This window comes from Eurypyga helias, unplaced genomic scaffold (assembly GCF_000690775.1).
Source record: "Eurypyga helias isolate BGI_N326 unplaced genomic scaffold, ASM69077v1 scaffold1171, whole genome shotgun sequence".
NCBI lineage: Eukaryota > Metazoa > Chordata > Aves > Eurypygiformes > Eurypygidae > Eurypyga > Eurypyga helias.
In genome coordinates this window covers 557-18,868 of record NW_010228701.1, presented here as the reverse complement: position 1 = coordinate 18,868, position 18,312 = coordinate 557, and the positions used below count along the sequence as shown (strand labels likewise).

The 18,312-nt window shown below is 36.4% G+C and overlaps 1 protein-coding gene across 1 annotated transcript in view; it reads right to left on the bottom strand.

The window, feature by feature from the left end:
* PARPBP (PARP1 binding protein) overlaps positions 1-17,614 on the bottom strand; it is a 43,098-nt gene extending 25,484 nt beyond the window's left edge. Inside the window, exons 1-5 of the mRNA XM_010159950.1 lie at positions 17,465-17,614; positions 12,300-12,530; positions 10,482-10,592; positions 8,796-8,966; positions 6,337-6,491 (exon numbers count right to left, since the gene is read on the bottom strand). Of these exons, the coding sequence (XP_010158252.1) occupies positions 6,337-6,491; positions 8,796-8,966; positions 10,482-10,592; positions 12,300-12,530; positions 17,465-17,614 (818 nt within the window). The remainder of the gene's footprint in view (positions 1-6,336; positions 6,492-8,795; positions 8,967-10,481; positions 10,593-12,299; positions 12,531-17,464) is intronic.
* Between the last annotated feature and the right edge of the window lie 698 nt (positions 17,615-18,312).

Here is an 18,312-nt window from a genome sequence, read left to right as displayed (position 1 = left end):
TAAAATACCGTTCGCAGCATTGTTTAAATTAAGACAATCATATTAAAGTGTATCAATATTTCCATTATAGAGTTAAATTTGTAGGTATAGCAGATAATTAACTTCAAAATTATGTTAAAGCATGTTAGCCTTTGAAGCGGTAAGCACTTTCAGGGAAAACTTAAGAGTCTAGTTTAAACTTTTTTTTTTCCCTTAAAATAATTATTTTCTTACATAAGCCTTTCTGATATTTTTTTATTTCTTCAAAATGCAAAAACATTTTTTATACAAGCACAATGTCTTTTAGAATGGCACAAAGGTAGTATAGTCTTAGTTTGGGTCATTCTATATAATCAGTAACTTTTACCATCAATATTTAAACACCAAAATATTCTTCATTTCAATGATGCTATGAGTTGAGAAACTACAATTACAGTGTCTAAGTTTTCAGCATTTTACTGAGAAAGAGCACATTGCAAGTACTCTAAAAGAGTTTAAAGACATTTACCCAGTAAAACACAATTTAAAAAAATTTTTTTACAAGGAATATAAGCTCTTCCTGGTTACAGAACTACGACCTCATAGGAAAAAAAATCAAGACATGGTGGGACAGCCTGACAGCTGGAGTGCTGCAAAAGATGAATACAACAAGCTGTCTGGGAAAGACAATGTGGGGGAGTGCTGTCTATATGCAGGAGCAGCTCAGAAGTAGAGAGGAGCTCTTCTATTGGACAGACAAGAGGCTTGTTGAAGAGCTTGAGAATGAGGGTCAGAGTTTGCTATAGACAACCCAACACGTGAAGAAAACTATCACAAACCCTCCTGGCTCTCACAGGGCACTTCACTACCACCACCCCCAACATCTGCTGGAGGAACATCACAATGGAATGCAGTCAAGATTTCTAGAGGGTATCAGGGATACTGGATGGGTGACCCCCAGGGTTACACAAAGCTGGATCTACTATTCATTAACAAGGAAGAATTGGTCAGAGGGGGCCACAGGGTGGAGGGTTGCAAATCATGATTGCTACAGCCAAGGCTGCCATTGAAATAGTAGAGTTCAAGATGCTAGGGGAGCAAGGAAAGCAAGAAGCAGAGTGACTTCAGGAAAGCAGATTTCAGTTTATTCAGTGAACTGGTACATTGAATCCCATATGAGAAAGTTTTGAAAGGCAAAGGAGCTCAGGAAAGCTGACATGTTACAAGCACATTATAAGCACAAGAACAGTCCATCACAATACTCAGGAAAATCTGTAGATATATCAGTAGACCAGCTTGGGTAAGCAGTGAACTGATGACAGAGCTTCAGTGCAAAAAGGCTTTAACGCAGGATGGTGAGGGAACAGGCTACAAAGAAATAATCTAGAAACACTGCCCAGGCATTTAGTGATGTTGTCACGAAAACCAAAGCTCAGCTGTAGCTGAAACTTGAAGGGAATGTTGATGTAGCTTCACCTGCTGCTTTTGTATTTAAAGGTTAAAAAAGAAATTTAAAAGTTCCCTGAGAAAACATTTCTGGGCATGTGAAGGATTAGGTAGTGGCTGGTAACTGTAGGCATGGATAAATCCATGAAAGATTGTGCCTGGACAATCTGTTTGCCTCCTATAATAAAATAACTGGCTTTGCAGACCATGGGAGAATGGTGGATGCCACTTACCTTGATTGCAGCAAGGCTCTCAACACTGTCAGAAAATACTGTCATCATACAAGCCTGAATGTTAGTCTGGTTAGATGGGCAACTAGATGATAAAACAGGTTGGATGATCAGGTTCAGAAGGTAGTAAGCATGTTGTACTGTATCTGGAGGCCAGTAAGAAATGGGAGTACCATAGGGGTATATTCTGGAACCTGTTTTTTCTTTTACCTTTGTTATCTTCTAAGTGTCACCAGGGACTTGGTGATAAAAATACATGCTCATCAAGTTTGCAGATGACATCAAATTGGATGGAATGGTCAATATGCTTGAGGAAAGAGCTGTCATGTAGAGATACCTAAACAGACTGGAGGAAATGGGCTGATAGGAACCATATGAAATTCAACAGCACATGCAAAGTCTTGGAAAGGAATAACCCCTTGCAATGATACAGGCTGAGAAGCAGCTCTGTGTAAAAGAACCTGGGAGTCTTGGTGCATGTTCAGCAAGCTAACCCTAAGCCAGGAGTGTGCCTTGGCAGCAAAGAAGGCCAACAGTATCCTTGGCTGCATCAACAGTAGCGTAAGCCAGTAGTCTGAGGAATGTGATTATCCCTCTCTAATCAGCACTCATTGGACCAAATTTAGAATACTGTGTCCAGTTTTGGGCCCCCCAGTCCAGGAAAGACAATGATAAACTGAAGCAAGTTCAGCAGAGGGCTGCCAAGATGGTCAGGGAGACATGCCCTGTGAGAAGCTGCTAAGGGAACAGATTGTTCAGTCTGGAGAAGAGGCGGCTTCAGGGCAAACTAACAGCTTTCCAATACCTACAAGAAGGTAACCAAGAAGATGGAGCCAGGCTCTTCATGTTGGCAGTTAGTGGAAGGAAATGAAACAACAGGCATAAATTGAAACAAGAGAGGTCCCAACTTGATACAGGGAAAAAAAATAGTCACCATGAGAAAAACCAAGCAGTGAATCAGGTTGCCAAGAGGGAGATTGAAAACCTCCAAGGATGCAGACTGCACAAAGCTTGACTGGATAAAGTCCTGATTAACCTAGGCTGACCCCATAACTGACCCTGCTTTGAGCCGGATGTTGGACCAAAAACTTCCTGATGTTCCTTCCTACCTGAGTTATCCTAAGTTGAAAGAGTCCTACAGACTATGTTTTGTACATACTTGGACAACTTTCCAGTAAGTTTAGAACACAAAACTCCAGGGATGCATGAACACTATTCAATTAATTCAAACATGCAGCACAAGACCAGATAAAGACTCACATGCTTTCTGTCCCAAAATCCTTCCGCAACTCCAGATGCAATTACAGCTTCACAAAGGCAACACATAAGAAATAGCATTTTCCCTGTCAAGGAAAAGCTCCATGCACTAATCCACGTGCATAATCAAGCCAAGCTGTATAACTTTTACAACTGACTGTAGAAGACTGTTCACAGGCCTGAAATGAAGACCCACTCCAAAGCACCACTCTCGCTTAAATGTGTTAAATGAAACAATACAGCTAACTTTAGGTTTAAGCAGCTACTACTGTGAGCTGTGCAATAGTGTCACCTAGTGGGCTCTGCTCACAGAGAAGTCACGGCCCAATCCAAGAAAATTAACTGCCCATCTACCAACTTTGCTACTCTACAAATATCAGTGGGGACTTTTAAAGTACACATATGTAATTATACACACACCCCCCTATATGAACCAACAAGTGCAGTCACCAATCAGACAAATGCCTTTCCATCTTTAAGTCACACATCTTTTACAAACTTGAAAAAAAGTAATTCCAGAAATAGAATAAGTTCCTTCCAGATGCAAGAACAACTTTTGTCTGGCCTAAAAGATAAGGATTTCCAGAACAATGGGTTAGTACTGCACTCTTTCGTTTATACCAACAGAAAAGTTCCCAGATCCTCAGATGTATAACAATCACCCACTTCACTAACAAATACAACACTTCACATTTCTTGTCAAGAAACAGACACCAAAAGTAGGATGTCCCAGCTGTCTATTCACGGCACAAACACTGACGAAGTCTTATATTCACAGAATTTGTAAATAGTTTTAGGGTTGCAAGTTTTACAGCATCCCCAGACTTTAAGGGATGTTCATGCTACTTACCGATTGTTGAAAGATTAGTCATTTCTTCTCATGTTAGACATCTGGAGAATGAGGGCAGGTGAACTTGAACTATTTCAAAATTCCAGTGATTTATAAGAATGTTCATTCTGCTCAGTGAATACAACTTGAAACTACCAAAGTTCATTATAACTTTCCACTTCTCCTGCTATCTGGGTTGCTTACACTTATTGCCATATTGGCATCAAATTTCATTAAGTTTCATTAAATTTCCACTATGTTTGACAGTTCCCTACCCTCATGTCATTTGCTGTTCACTTTCTTAGCCAAGTGACTTGGGGATGAGAAACATTGTTATTCTCCATAGGTTAACAGATACTCAGTTGCACCATATCACCTACTATGTTCAAAATATTCTTAAGCACATCCCATCATTGTCCAACATCTTCGATTTACTTTCTAGGCTTCCAAAGCAAAGAAGCTTGACTGAGGAAGATGAAGAAAACCTATTTTCAACATGTATTCCACAATGACCCAGCATTTATTTGGCTACTTTGTATTTTATGCAAGTTCAAGTTTCCTAAGATCTCCACTGTGACAAGATGAAACTGAAATAAACAACTTCTAATCATTAACAACCAAAAAAACCTGTGTTTTTCTTGTGGCATAGCAAATACTGAGACCTGTCTTTTGCATCTCAGCTAGTCTCTACATCAGAGAAACAGCAATGCCACAGACAAGTCATCCAGTTTGCTTCTATATTTCTCAGGCTTCCAAAGACTAAGCAACTGAAACTTCTGCTGCAATGTTGCTTTTATTGCTCTGCTCTTTAGATTTAGTAGTAACAGAACTAGAAAAGTCTCTTGTTTAAAACTGCATTTTCTGGAATTTACAGTAACTATCATATCACAGGCAGGGCATGCAGACAGTCCTTGCTCATATAGCTTATCAAACAAGAAAAATATCTTTCGTTCACCAATGTTGTCATCCCTAAAGTTTCTAATCTATATACTTGCCCTATAATAATGGAGAACTTCAGCAGACTATTCTTTCAAATATTCTTTCAAAAGACAGCCAACTGATCGGTATATTTCTTTAAACACCGAGGTACTATACAGCTACATCTACAAAAACAATAGTACTATTTTACATTGTGAGGTTATAAAGCCCATAGAGCACAAGAGATACTAGAAACACTGCAGTACAGCCAGCTCCCATTCTTGATCAGTGATACAATCAGCACCACCTACATGTATATATGCAACCTATTGAACATGCTAGAATCTGACATTAATGAGATTTATATCCCAGAATAAATGGGACAGCAGGTAAGGCAGAAAAAGCAACAAATAACTGAATGCTGAAAAGAATTTCCAAACTCTAGAGAACTCTCCCAATTAGGAATTGATAATTCCTAGCAACTATGTCACTCATGTTTCTCACATGGTTTAAACAGAAAGGTAATTAACATGACATAGCATTTTATGTTAGACTTTGCTGAACTGTATACATCTGAAAAAAGGTGGTATTCCCACCCTAAAAAGTAAGTTCATAAACATAAACGATTTTCTATTTCGCCCCCCGCCTCTCCCCGCCCCCCCGCCATGTACAGTTCCAGATATGATTTATTTAAAGAAACAAGTATACATTAGATGTTGAATCAGGAGTTCACTTCAGTCACGAGCAAAGACAGCACGTCTCTGGCATCCAGGGTGTTGAAATGGAAGAACAAAGCAGCAGAATTGAAAAGAAAAAACTCAAAACAACTTCAGAAATACCTCACACTTCCAGTTCCAATGCAATCTGAACAGTAATTTAAATAATTTAAATTATGGTTTGCTTACAATATTTTGTTTTAAACCATGTGGATTAGACTCAATTCAAAATAAAAAAAAAGATTCTTTAGTATCAAGGACAGAACTACCACAGCTGATTTGCTTTGTGTAGAAAGATTACTGCTTATAAATGAAAAAAAACTTACTAACTTCTATAATGCTGAAGAAAATGGCTCTTGTTTCTGTACTAATGCCAGTATTTCCCAATTCAGATTCCTGTGTTACACTTATACTTCTCTCTAATTAATCTCTGCTTCTAAGCTTGCCCAAAAGACTAACCTTCTGGTCTTCAAAAATATTTAAAAATCAGTGACTTCACCAGAGCCTGACTAAGAAATAATTCTTATGCCTCACTTACATAGTTAAAAAGAATAGAAGGGCTAAATAACCATGTCATCATTCCTCAGCAGCAATAAAGACTCCATTATATAATGATACATACAATGAAATGACAAAAAGGACATAATTAACATGAAGTTAAGCACATATGAGTTTATGTACTTACTAGACCCACAAAACCGAAATATTAATAATTTCGCTTTGAATTAGGGAACTAACCAAATAGCCATACATACATTGATAGGGTAAAAATCTACTAAAAAGAGTAACCTCAAAAAAACCTATGCTTACCCCAGTTGTTTTTCAAATGTTTATATTTTCTAAAAAGCTTTAGGTTGTAAATATTTATTCTGATTTAGTAAAGAAGTAAATAATTAGATTTTCTTTCATGCCCCCTCCTTGAGACACATACACAAGAAAATAGGTGCTCAACAAGACAGAAATATAACAGAAATTCCATTACCTTGGGTCTAAGATTTCACCAACAATTTCTTGCAGCTTGTCAATAAAATTAACAAAGTTTGAAAGACCTTTTATGTGGACTCTTAAAGGATCAAATAATGAAGATGCACAGCCTTTTCCTCCAAGTTCTATGGTTCGGATAAAAGATGTTGCCATCTAACAGGAGAAATATTCAGAAATATGAAACTGTAGGCATACACAGATGTGGAAGTGAGCTTCTTCCACAGACTTGCAAGAGTGTATAATAGGTGGTTGATAGAAGAAGTAATTTAAGTCAATAGAATACCTCTTAATGACAAGCTTTATACATCTCAAATATTTGCAAGATCAATACTTATATAGTACAGCAGGATGAAAACAGCCACAAGCCAAAGTGAAAATGAACAAGCTAATTTGATATTTACATTGGCCTTTTGACAGCTTAGAAAAAAACTTTATTAACAGAACGTATATGATTTTTGTTGTTTCCGCTGTTTAAATTCTCATGCTGACCTCACAGAAAGAGGGCTGTCTATGACACAAGAACAATTATATAAAAAGCATGTAAAAGTTCACTTCAGTAGTATATTTCCTTTCAGAGGTGCAACTAAAAAGAATATGTATTCAAATCTTCTAAAAAACTATGACAGTTAATGGTTTTATCAAGACAGGCACTCAATTCTAAGTTTCCATATACTTTTATACGCTACAAAGAGCGGAAACAAAAGATGTCTCAAAAGCAGTACACGTTAGAAGACAACCCCTTAAATTTTAAGGCAACAGTCAGAATAATAGCCTAGCAGTTCTCCAGATAGGTGAAGTAAAGGTAACAAACCAATACACTTGACAGATGCTGTAATATTCATTCTACATATAAATTTTAATTTCAGACTATACAGCTAAATCACAAAGCTCTTAGGACTGCAAAGAGTACAAGTGGAATTACTCTAGTAAAGAAAGTAAGTTTGCCAGTATTCCTGCCTTTGTGCTAAAGATTTCCTGTGGATCAAGTACAGTTCATAGGATCCTGCCTTCCCAATGGAAAAGCATTCTGGCTTTGCAAGATTTCTACAAGACTCACATGCCAGAAAAGAAGACTTCTTTACACAGCAGAGAAGTTTCCCCTCTGGCAACTGTGAGGAAGAGGTAATAAATCCAGTCCAAACACATACTTTTTTCATACAATGTTAACAGAGCATTAAGAGCTAAAATAATTAATCCTGGAACTGAGATTTCACAAATTTTTCCATATTTATTCAACCATAAAAATCTGAGAATGCAGCTGCTTCAGTGAGTTACATACGCATACTGGTTTTCCTTGGTCTGCTGTTGTCTGCACTGAGGCCACTGTGCATGCAGAATTTGATTATTTTGAATATGAGGGAACTACACTGCTTCTTTGGAGAAAGAATTCCTACTCACCTTATTCCAACTATTTTTGAGATGGCTGTGTGCTGACTATAACTACTGTAAGCATAAATACACCTCACATGCCAAACTAGATTCTTCAGCAACCAGCCCCTGTGAGCACTGCAGTGATGCTGTAGCTTTTTATATTTCTACACAAGGGCACCAAGGAAAGAGTACACCACTGTCTCTGTTTTTTCCAGCTCTGTGCCTTTTAGGAATGTCCCATATCAATCACATCTTCCAGACCATTTCAAGGCTAATCAAGCTGCAAATAACTGAAAAGTACTACCCTCCTCAAATTCAGTCAGACCTGAGAAAACTGCAATACTGCCCTTTCAAATTTTGGTCTCTGTTCCAGTGTACATGTTGAAGGCAAGGTTTTGTCACGAGGTTGCTTTAAGAAAAGCAATTTGTACACCAAAATATTTTGGGCTCCAGATGTCTCAAGTTTAACAAACTGACAGAAATATGCCATTTATCCAAAATACTTCAGCACTTTAAAACTGAAGCACATTGTAATGCATTGTTTATGGCTTGGTTTTGTTACTGTTAATATTGTTTTCTGATGTTTACTTAACACAACCTCACTGCTTTTAGAGGTATGTGGTAAGCAGCAACATCTATTCTAGGGCCATCTTTCCTTCTTTTGTCTTTTTTCTTCGATACACATACTCATGAACTCACTTCTCACTACATTCTCACTAATTCCCACAATTTCATAATTTTTAAAGTGGTAACAAAAAGCGTATCTTTTATTCAGGTTTAAGATAGTAAACCTTTTCAGGATTTCAGTCCGTGTGGGATAAACGGTCTTGATGCTTGTTTTTTACACTATGACATTTTACAGCTCTAAGAGGAACACATGCACACAATTATTTTTCTGTGCACCTTTAGAACTCATGACCAAGCAAGCACCCATTTCTTCACATATAATCTCCATTGTACCTTTTTAACCTTTAAACTATGTTTATGGTGGGACCTGACTTGGCTTGCAAATGTCAGTCTCACATGAGATTAAAACATCTATTCCATTATCTCTGATGTACAGTGAGGTTCATTTCACACACCTACCAGGAAAATGGACATTTCTCTCTTCTGTGAGGCATGTTTTAGATTAGTGAAGGCTTCTCTACCAAGTCCTCTGTCAGGAACATTTAGAACATGAGCCAATGCTAGATCATCCTTAGAATTCACCACCAGGCTTAAATATGAACACACACATTTCTTTGCCAGGACTGTCACCTGTATAAGAAAGCATTACATAAATTGGTGATCCCACTACTAAATTATGTTCCTTTTTTTTTAAAGCTAATTAGATATGTACTGAAATGACTTCTGGAAGAGTAAGAATTTCACCTTGCATAATTTCAAAATGCTACTTCATATATGGGGATTCTGGAAGTATTGACAAAAGCAAGCATGATTAATACGTTAAAATTACATATATTGTACTTGAATATTCACCAAATATTTAGGTGTTGGATCTCTAGACATTGAAATTGGCTGTCAATTTCTACTGAGAATCTTCTTCACATATATTCCTTTTCTATCCAAAGGCAAAATACTAGAACTGTTAAACTACATAAGGATTTGTCATTAACTTCAAATAAGCTAAGATTTTAAACAACTCACCAACCCTGCACCAGGTTCAGTAATTTTTCCCTTGATTCCCAGGGGATTTCAATCACAAACTCCACTGAACGAGTTTGGACATAAAATGTGACCCAGTTCCACCCACATAACCAAAACATAACATTGTAATTGCTTATATTGCAGCATTGTTCTGGACCCTATAAGAACAGTCCCAGAACTGAAGAACTTACAGTTTTTTCGCAAGCAAAGAAAACAAAGACGAAAAAAAGGCCATTAATAAAAGTAAATATAACAATAAAGCCTGTATTTGCTATGGAATTTCTTCTTATTCAATGGGATGAATACAATAAAAAATGTAGGCAGTAAAAAAGCCAAACATGAATGTGTGACAGTCTGAAAAGATAGATTTGAGAAGGGAAAAAAGCAAGGAATATTTTTTCTATTTAAGTCAGAGCAGCAAGAAAGCCTTTATGTTAGTGGTAGAAGTGCTATCTAGGGGAGAACCCTGGTTCAGAAAGTATTTTCTTGTTCCGAAATATTTTGAATTGCACCCAAATATTGAATTGAAATTGCCACTTATGAGAAAAGCAAGTTTGGAGGTGACTAAAGCTCCAGCTTTTCAGGCATTGTTATACAATACTCAGATTCTTGTTTTGGGGGTTGAGAGAGTAAAAGGCAAGAAACCAGTATTCCCATGAAGTCCTCAAGTCCTCTATTGGGACAGACAAAACTGCTTTGCTACAGCGACCACCACAGTGGCTATGCAGATTTCTTCAGTGTAATTAAAAGCTAATAAACCAAAATTGAAGTAGTTTACTTCACGCCCCATTTCACTTCACAGCATTGGGCAAATAATTTAACTCTTAATCAAGACAATGCTTGAGTGATGGTGTCCTTGTAGAAAAATTTATTTGCTGGTGTTTCAAGGCAGATTAAGTCTACATCAAGTAACTGCCATAAAAAGGCTGTTTTCCAGAGTATAAAATTTCTGCACTTAGTCCCATACACACCTTTACAATATACTCAAATGATACACAATTTGAAGACACATTTAGTGGTTCTTTAAAATACCAACATTTTTATATCAATAATCGGAAAAGGAGACTATGCTGTATTTCATCTTTTCAGTATATACAGAACATTACAAAAGAGAATAATTTTTACCTTAATATTCTCATGGCCCTGTGTGTTGACTGGTGTAGAAGGAGTAGAAAGAACAGAACCACTATATTCTTGTACGTTCATTACGCCAGAAATAAATTCCAACAGCTGAACCTGTAATAAAAATATTAGAATAAACTTAAACATGAAGATGACTAGAAAGCAAAAGTACTATTAAAACCTGATGGAACTACATCTCTGCCAGTTTGCTAGTATTTTGAGATTAACACAGCCCTTACAACCTACTTTTGGTTTTAGCCCTTAAAAGTACAACTGTTTTAGTAGAGAAATTAGGCGTAATATTCAAATTAACTTAGAAAATAGTTATGTGACAGTTGCACTAAAAGCAGCTGCTTATGTTTTGGAAAACGTTTAATATGCTATACCATGAAGAGCTCATTAACTCACTCAAGTTCTCTATCTTCCTCTTGAAAACATGAAGAAAGAAAAATTTTTTAAAAAATCATTTTCCATGCCCTTCCTCAACTTCAGTTCTCCTTATAATCTATATTGTGCTTAGTAATCACATGAGTGTTTGCGTGTAGGTTCTCTGAAACTTAAAGGAAGTAGGCAAGCTGGTTACAAACATAGCTGTCATGGAATCATACAATAAAATTTAGGTTAAAAGTGACCTATAGAGATAGTTTAGTACAAAGCCATGATTGAAGCAGTGCCAGTTTGCTCAATGAAATGCTGAGACAAGTTTTTAATACTTCCAAAGGTGAGATTCTACATCCTCTCTAGGCAACCTGTTCCAATATTTGACCACTTTTTTATGGAGAAAGCTTTACATTCTAACCAGGGCTGGAAGGTAAACAGTTTTAAGCATGCTGTTAACTAATAATACATGGTATGTCCATAACATACCTCCGTTTAATTAACGTTCAGTTACTGATATAGCTTCCCTCATATTAAAATTACTATCTAATTAAACATAGATCAAATTCAGAAGATTAAATAAACAGCAATTTGTTTAAGTCTGTAATGCTGAGAGGGGGCAGTAAAAGCAGATAATTAGATCCTCTAGTTTTCATTAGAACCTGGAGTATGTGCATCTAAATCCAACATTCATTTTTTCACTATCAATATGCTTTGTCTTTTGACCTTTCCATGCTCCAGAAAGCACAGAATCAAATAAAATAATTTGGAATGCTTGTGTTTCAAACTGAACTTAATCACTACTTACATATATTTTTATCCAAGAATAGAGATTAATAAAATTCATTTTTCATAGACTTTCATAGTCTAAAAGTAGAATACACACTAGACATTCTCTAGCCTAGAGCATGGCCCCACATGCAGTGTCGTAACAACATCTGAGCTGCAATAAACAGCAAGAGCTGCTGATTGATTGGCTAAAGTGGAACCTCTTCTGGTTTCTGGAAAAATATAACATGGAGCTATATGTAATATAGGGAAGTTTTTGCTTTTAACAGCATGGTATTTTTAAAATAACCATTAAACATATTTTGACTGCATATCAACATACAACCAAAGCTACATGACACATGTTAATCACTAAGCATTGTTCCAGTCTTATCAAACCTCTACAGTTCATTTTTCAGTTCCATTTCTGGCAAAGAGTGATATACTCATGGAAAAGCTGTGGAGCCCATCCACCTCGCAGGACAAAAAAAGGAAATAATTTGACTGAATTTAAAATCTCTTTTAAAGGGTCAGTAATTTAAAGTCATCTGCTTCCCCAATACAAGAGCAAAGTAACTTGTGAAGAATTCAGAGCTCCTGTGTACATTTACAAGTGTCATAAATCATACGTGGAATTAAAAAATATGTCAAAACAATATCAAACAAAATACTTACAGGGGCTATGCTTTCATCTTCAGTTATAAGTCCCTGAACAGAACACTTCTGACATATGTCTATTAGATCTAACATATTGCTTCTTGCTAAGAAGGCATGATAGGCTTTATTTATGTCAGCATAATTTTCAGGTTCTTTCATGTTTTCATATGATAATCCCAGTTTGTCATGTAACAAATACTTCCAGGTTTCCAACACATCACTAAGTGATATTGTGAAATCTCCATAGTGCTAATAAAACAGAAAAAAAAAAATGGTTTTTATTCAGCATAGTTTTAAAAATAATTTCAAAACAGGCTGTATATATATATTTTAAAAACTATTATAATCTAAATATTTAAGTTTATAATAAACAAAAGCTTACTTATAGTTGAAATTCCTCAGAGCTTTCCTTTTACAGTTGAGGTTTGTTATAAGCAGTATTTGTTCCTGATCTTTAAAATACCAGGTATATTGAACTTTACTCATAACAAGGCCCATACTGATTTTCACAGGACTACTGTTTACATGAAGTTATTTGCAGGAAGAGTTTTCAGCATGGCAGGCATTTACTTCCCAAAGTCAGTAATAAATATAGCTCTATTACCTTGCTTCAGCAGTGATCTGGGAAAACATATGCTATTTGAAATAAAACACACACAAAACAAAACAAAAAATCAGGGTTTTTCCCCCATGTTAGTACAGTTATACTTTAGCATAATATTGATACTGTTGCTACACAGATCGAACAAATAACATGAAAGCAATGGTTACTAGTACCATAACTAACATCAACTATACATTATTGTCTAGTATTGCATGAACACTTTCCTGGGGGGTGATGGTGGGAATGACAAGGGGAGAAGTGCCAGGGTCAAGAGAGTAGAGATATGTTCTGTTTAAGGAGAACTGGAGATCTACAGTATGTGTGGGTCAGTAGAAGGGTTAGTAGTTGTAAAAATAGGATCCTGAAACAAAGTCAAAGTTGTGCACATTCAAGAGACAAGCTATTACTTGCTAAAGTCAACACTATCAACTACAGCAGTAATAAAAACAAAACAGAAAATTTAGCACATTCTTGTTTAAAAAATCAAAACAACAACAAAAACATCAGAAAACCCTACACCCCAAATTCTTGCTTCCCCTTCCACCCCTCAGAACAGAAATCTGTAAAACTATAGAGAAGAGGGGAAGGAGGGAGTAGTGAAACCTATTGATAACCTAGGGAAGATGCCTCAAGATTTAAGTAGCTGTGTTTTAACACAGTTAAAACAAGTCTAGCTCTTAAGCAACACAAAAATACAAGAAATGACAACTTATCTACTATGATTCAATTACACAGGATACGGGAAAGACAGCAGAACAGTCTCAGTATATCCTTTGCTTTTTAAAAAAAAAAATGTAGTGAAATGTTCATTACTTCAACCTCTTTTCTAAAAAAAAGAAAAAAGAGCCTGTCCCTTGTAGAGAAGAATATTCAGCACTGGTGAGACCACACCCAAATAGTGTGTCCAGTTCTAGGCTCCTCGGTACGAGGTAGACACTGACGTACTGGAGAGAATCCAACAAAGTCCAACGAATCATACACAAAGATGATTAAGGGACATGAGGAAAGCTGAGAAAGCTGGAAAAAAAGAATGCTCAGGGAGGATCTCATCATTCTATATAAGTATCTGAAGGGAGGGTGCAAAGAGGATGGAGCCAGGCTCTTTTTTAAGGTGACCAGTAGCAGGACAAGAGGCAATGGGCACAAAATGAAAGAAACACAGGTGGTTCCCTCTGGACATCAGGAAACACTTTCTTACTGTGAGAATGATTGAGCACTGGCATGGATTGCTCAGGGAGGTTATGGAGTCTCCATCCTTGGAGACACATTAAAGCCACATGGACATGGTCCTGGGCAACTGGCACTAGGTAGCCCTGCCTGAGGAGAGGGGGTTGGTCCAGATGACCTCCAGAGGTCCTTTCCAACCTCCGCTATTTGTGGTTCTATGAAAAATTAATCATACTGAAGAACACCTAAGACAACGACTTTTGATAGCATCATTACAATGTGTTACAAGCAACATATCATAAAATTGCTACAAAGTTCATAGAAAGTACCAAAAAGGAGACAGATACAATGGTTTTAAGGGAGTAACGCTGTAAAAGAGTTGCATTTTTCTTTATTTGCCAACATGGAAACATGATTTGGGAAAACATTTCAAGAAGTACAGGATACTGAACAGAACATAATATTCTTCAGACAGTGCACAAAATACACTCATCGAAGCACAGGGCAGAACTAAACCACACACCAAAACTGATTTCATATAGAATCAGAAAGAGATAAACACAAATTTCTAAAATCAACAAGGAAGCACTTTTTCCTCCAGTCTCACCATCCTAGTGCTAAAAGAGAAATTTACAAGACATTTAAGTCTGACAATTTTAAATTCACAGACTCAGGAAAAACAATTGGTTTATATGATGTCTCAGTTTCTCCCGCTATTAACTAAAACATCCATGGTCTGAAAATAACAACTGATTATTGGTCTAATAACCTATCTTCTACCCTTTCTGATCCACAGGTGCAAACTTAATCAACTTAAAGAAATTATCCTCAACTGAACATTGACTTGAAAATTATTATTTCTAGTTCAAAAGAAAGGTTCTTCTTGAAAGTTTTGCTAGATTTTAGATTTATACTAATTGTTCTAGATAAAGGGTATAACTTTCACCACAAACCACATGCTACTTGTCTTTATGCCATGTGGTAACAACACAAAGTATTTTCAGAGGAATTCAAAGAGTAGATTGTTTTTTTCATTTCATCCCTTGTATTTGATTAATGTTTATCACACTGTTTGCTACCCTTAATCTTGGTGAAATTCAACTAATAATTTATGATATTTAAAATCTCTGGAGATCTCCAAAAACCTTTCTTATTTTTCATTTCTACTGCAGATACAGATCCAATAAACTGTCCACACTCCTAAAGAGGCTAGTTTTTTTATTGTTTGTAGTAGTTTGCCAGTTTGGTTTTGTTTTCAGTCCAGCTATCAATAGCTTGTTAGTAGTTACTTTTCTTTAGTAATTGACTATCATAGTACATTTCTATTCTACAAGTGTTAACAATACAAGATTATTGTACTTAAACTCAGACACCTAAGGGACATGCCTACAACTATAATAGTTTGCAACTTAGTTTGAAGTTTCAGTGCTGAACAAAATAAAACAGCCATATTTTTTACTCTAATACTAAACTCTAAACATCAAAATAGACATCCAGCTGGAGAAAATGAACTTCAGAAGCAGCACATACAAATGCTGAAATAGTTTTAGCCCACATGTGCAAGACAGTTTATACATACTGCTAATTTGTCTTATTAAACCAACTATTACAATCAGAGAAAACAAAAACAACAAAAAAACCCCTCCATCTTGAGCATTTGGTCTTTCTTCAGATTTGAATTAAAAGCAGTATGTTTCAAAATTAAATTAATTTAAAATAATCCCTTTGAGTTTTGTTAGATCATCTCTGAAAGAAAAGATATTTTAGAGGGAAGGAATCTTTGCTGTAGAACTAAAAAAAAAAAAAAAGAGAGAGAAAGTAAAGTAGAATAAACTAGTTACCTCTAGGGGAAGGAGAGCCCTTACTGTAAGTTGTTAAGAAAGAAGTAGCAATGAACTATAAAAATATCTTTATCATGTCTGTGAGTTTTGGCATCCAACAGAATAACACATTTCAGTTCCCAGAGTTTACTTTGGAAAAATGTTTGTAGTTCTCCCTTGAGAATCACAACAAACGTGCCAAAGAATGATGGTCTCCACAGGTAGTTTTGCATTACTGTTCTTATTTTGACCTGGTCTAGTGGAAGGTGTCCCTGACCAGAGCAGAGGGGGGGGGAAACTAGATGACCTCTAAGGTCTCTTCCAACTCAAACCATTTTGCGATTCTATGATTTTATGATCAGTTCTCTGAGAGTTTACTTCGACTCACAATGATTTTCTAGTTTTACTGATACAAGTCTTGTGAGGACACTGGAATCCTAGCTGGAATATATTACATTCCATGAAGTACATATGCAGACTCCTGGTATTCTAATATATCTGCCCTAATATTTATTACAGTGGAAATGAATTGACCAGTTTTATATCTAATGTTTAGGCAAGAGGTACTCCCATTCTGCACGTTTTAGACTACAAAGCTTCTTCCAGTACAAGTGGTAATCTTTTCAATAATACATCGCAACTAACTGTGCACAAACTGAAGCAGGTTTTCCTGTTTGTTTGGGGATTCGGTTTTGGGGTTTTGTGGTGTGTTTGGTTTGGGTTTTTTTTGGACTAAAGATTTACACTACATGCTTAATTTACTATGCAACATTTGGGTAAGTCTTCCAACTATGGTAATGTTTTCATCAATAATTAAGCTTATTGACCTAAAAAAAAATTCTTTAGATGATCCAAGCGACTAATGCAATTGTTCTTATGAGACCCATGCAAAGGCCTATGTTGCAACAGTTTTTGCTATGTTTCAGACAACTGCTGGTGCCCAGCCTTCCAGCTGTGACAAATGACAGTAACAAGTCCAGCTGTGACAAGTCACACCTTCTTAGGGAGGCACTTAAGGGTTGTATCTCCTATTCATCATTTGACAGACAATTCTACACATACAGAAAAGGCTATATATTTCTTACTGGTACTGGGTGCACACACAACTTATTTGTATAGGTCTTCATCTAATGAGCCTTAAGAAAAAACAGCAGCAAGCACAATTCATGCAGCCTATACCAAGTTATTCTCATTCATGCCAAAGCCTTTTCAGAGCACTCAGAGCAGAATGCATCCAAAATGCCATGGTTCTCCCACCCTGACCTACAGCACAGAAGAAACATTTGATGGAAACAAAACAGAAGTTACACGATCTGCAAAAATACACTAGCATTTAACATTAGAGTTTACAAATCAGATAAACACTTAAACCACTTCCATTCTCCCATCTGTCTTGCAATTCCTTTTCCAAACCCTGATTCAACAGTGTGCTTAAACACATTAATTTTAGTGCCTTACAACATCTGACCTTCAGTTAAAACAACAAAGTGACCCGAAAAGCAATTTCAAGCACATGCCTATGCAAAAAGTCCAGTAAGTGACCCAAGTTTGAGAGGTACTAAGTACCAAGAACGTACTGAAAGAATGCTAACCTGTTTATTGACTTCAGCCATTGACAGTTGTAACACCATCAGCATGCAGTCTGCTCCACATACAGTTGTCCTTTCAGAGTTTGAAAATAAAGACCATTGTCTTCTGAAACACTTGATCAAGTTTAACATTTTTTGTTGGAAAGCAATCATTATCTAGATTAGAAGACAGAAATAATTAAGAGAAATAAAACTAAGTATAATTATGCAAGAGGCCTACGTGTCTTCACCATCTAACAAGCTGTGCAAATCCTATTGTACCTTGCTGCAGATCAAGTACCTAGAATCAATTCCTCCCACTAAACCAAAACCCTAGTGAGACTCACCTCGCTATGACAGAGCGACTATGAAGTTCAGGGCTTAAAAGTAGTTATGCATGATGTAACTTCCTGAATACCTCTTACTTTCCCTGTACACTATGCCAAAATAAAGAATAAGTGTTATCACAAATATGTGTCTTTTGTCTCTGGAAGTAATCAGTCTGAACACCCCAGAGAGTGTCTTCTGTACTCTCTGCATTCAGACCAGTGCCTATCAGAATGTTTTAAACATGGAAACAAGGGATTTACTTTTTTTAGGAATTACTAACAAAGATATCTCTAAATGCTTTTATTACCTATATAGTCTGTTTTCTTTCATCCCAGAAATTCATTACCTCCCCTAACTCCTTTGCTTATGAGTTTCAGTATTGGTTTTGGATTTGACTACTTCATGCTTTGGTCTTTTTCACCTTCTTACATTCGCCAACACACAGGTACACAAGACTTACTTAAAGTTTTGTTTTCTTTCCATTTCTTTCCTGACAGTTCCCAACAGCTCAGTGACAGTGCAGGAGCAATACCCATACCATC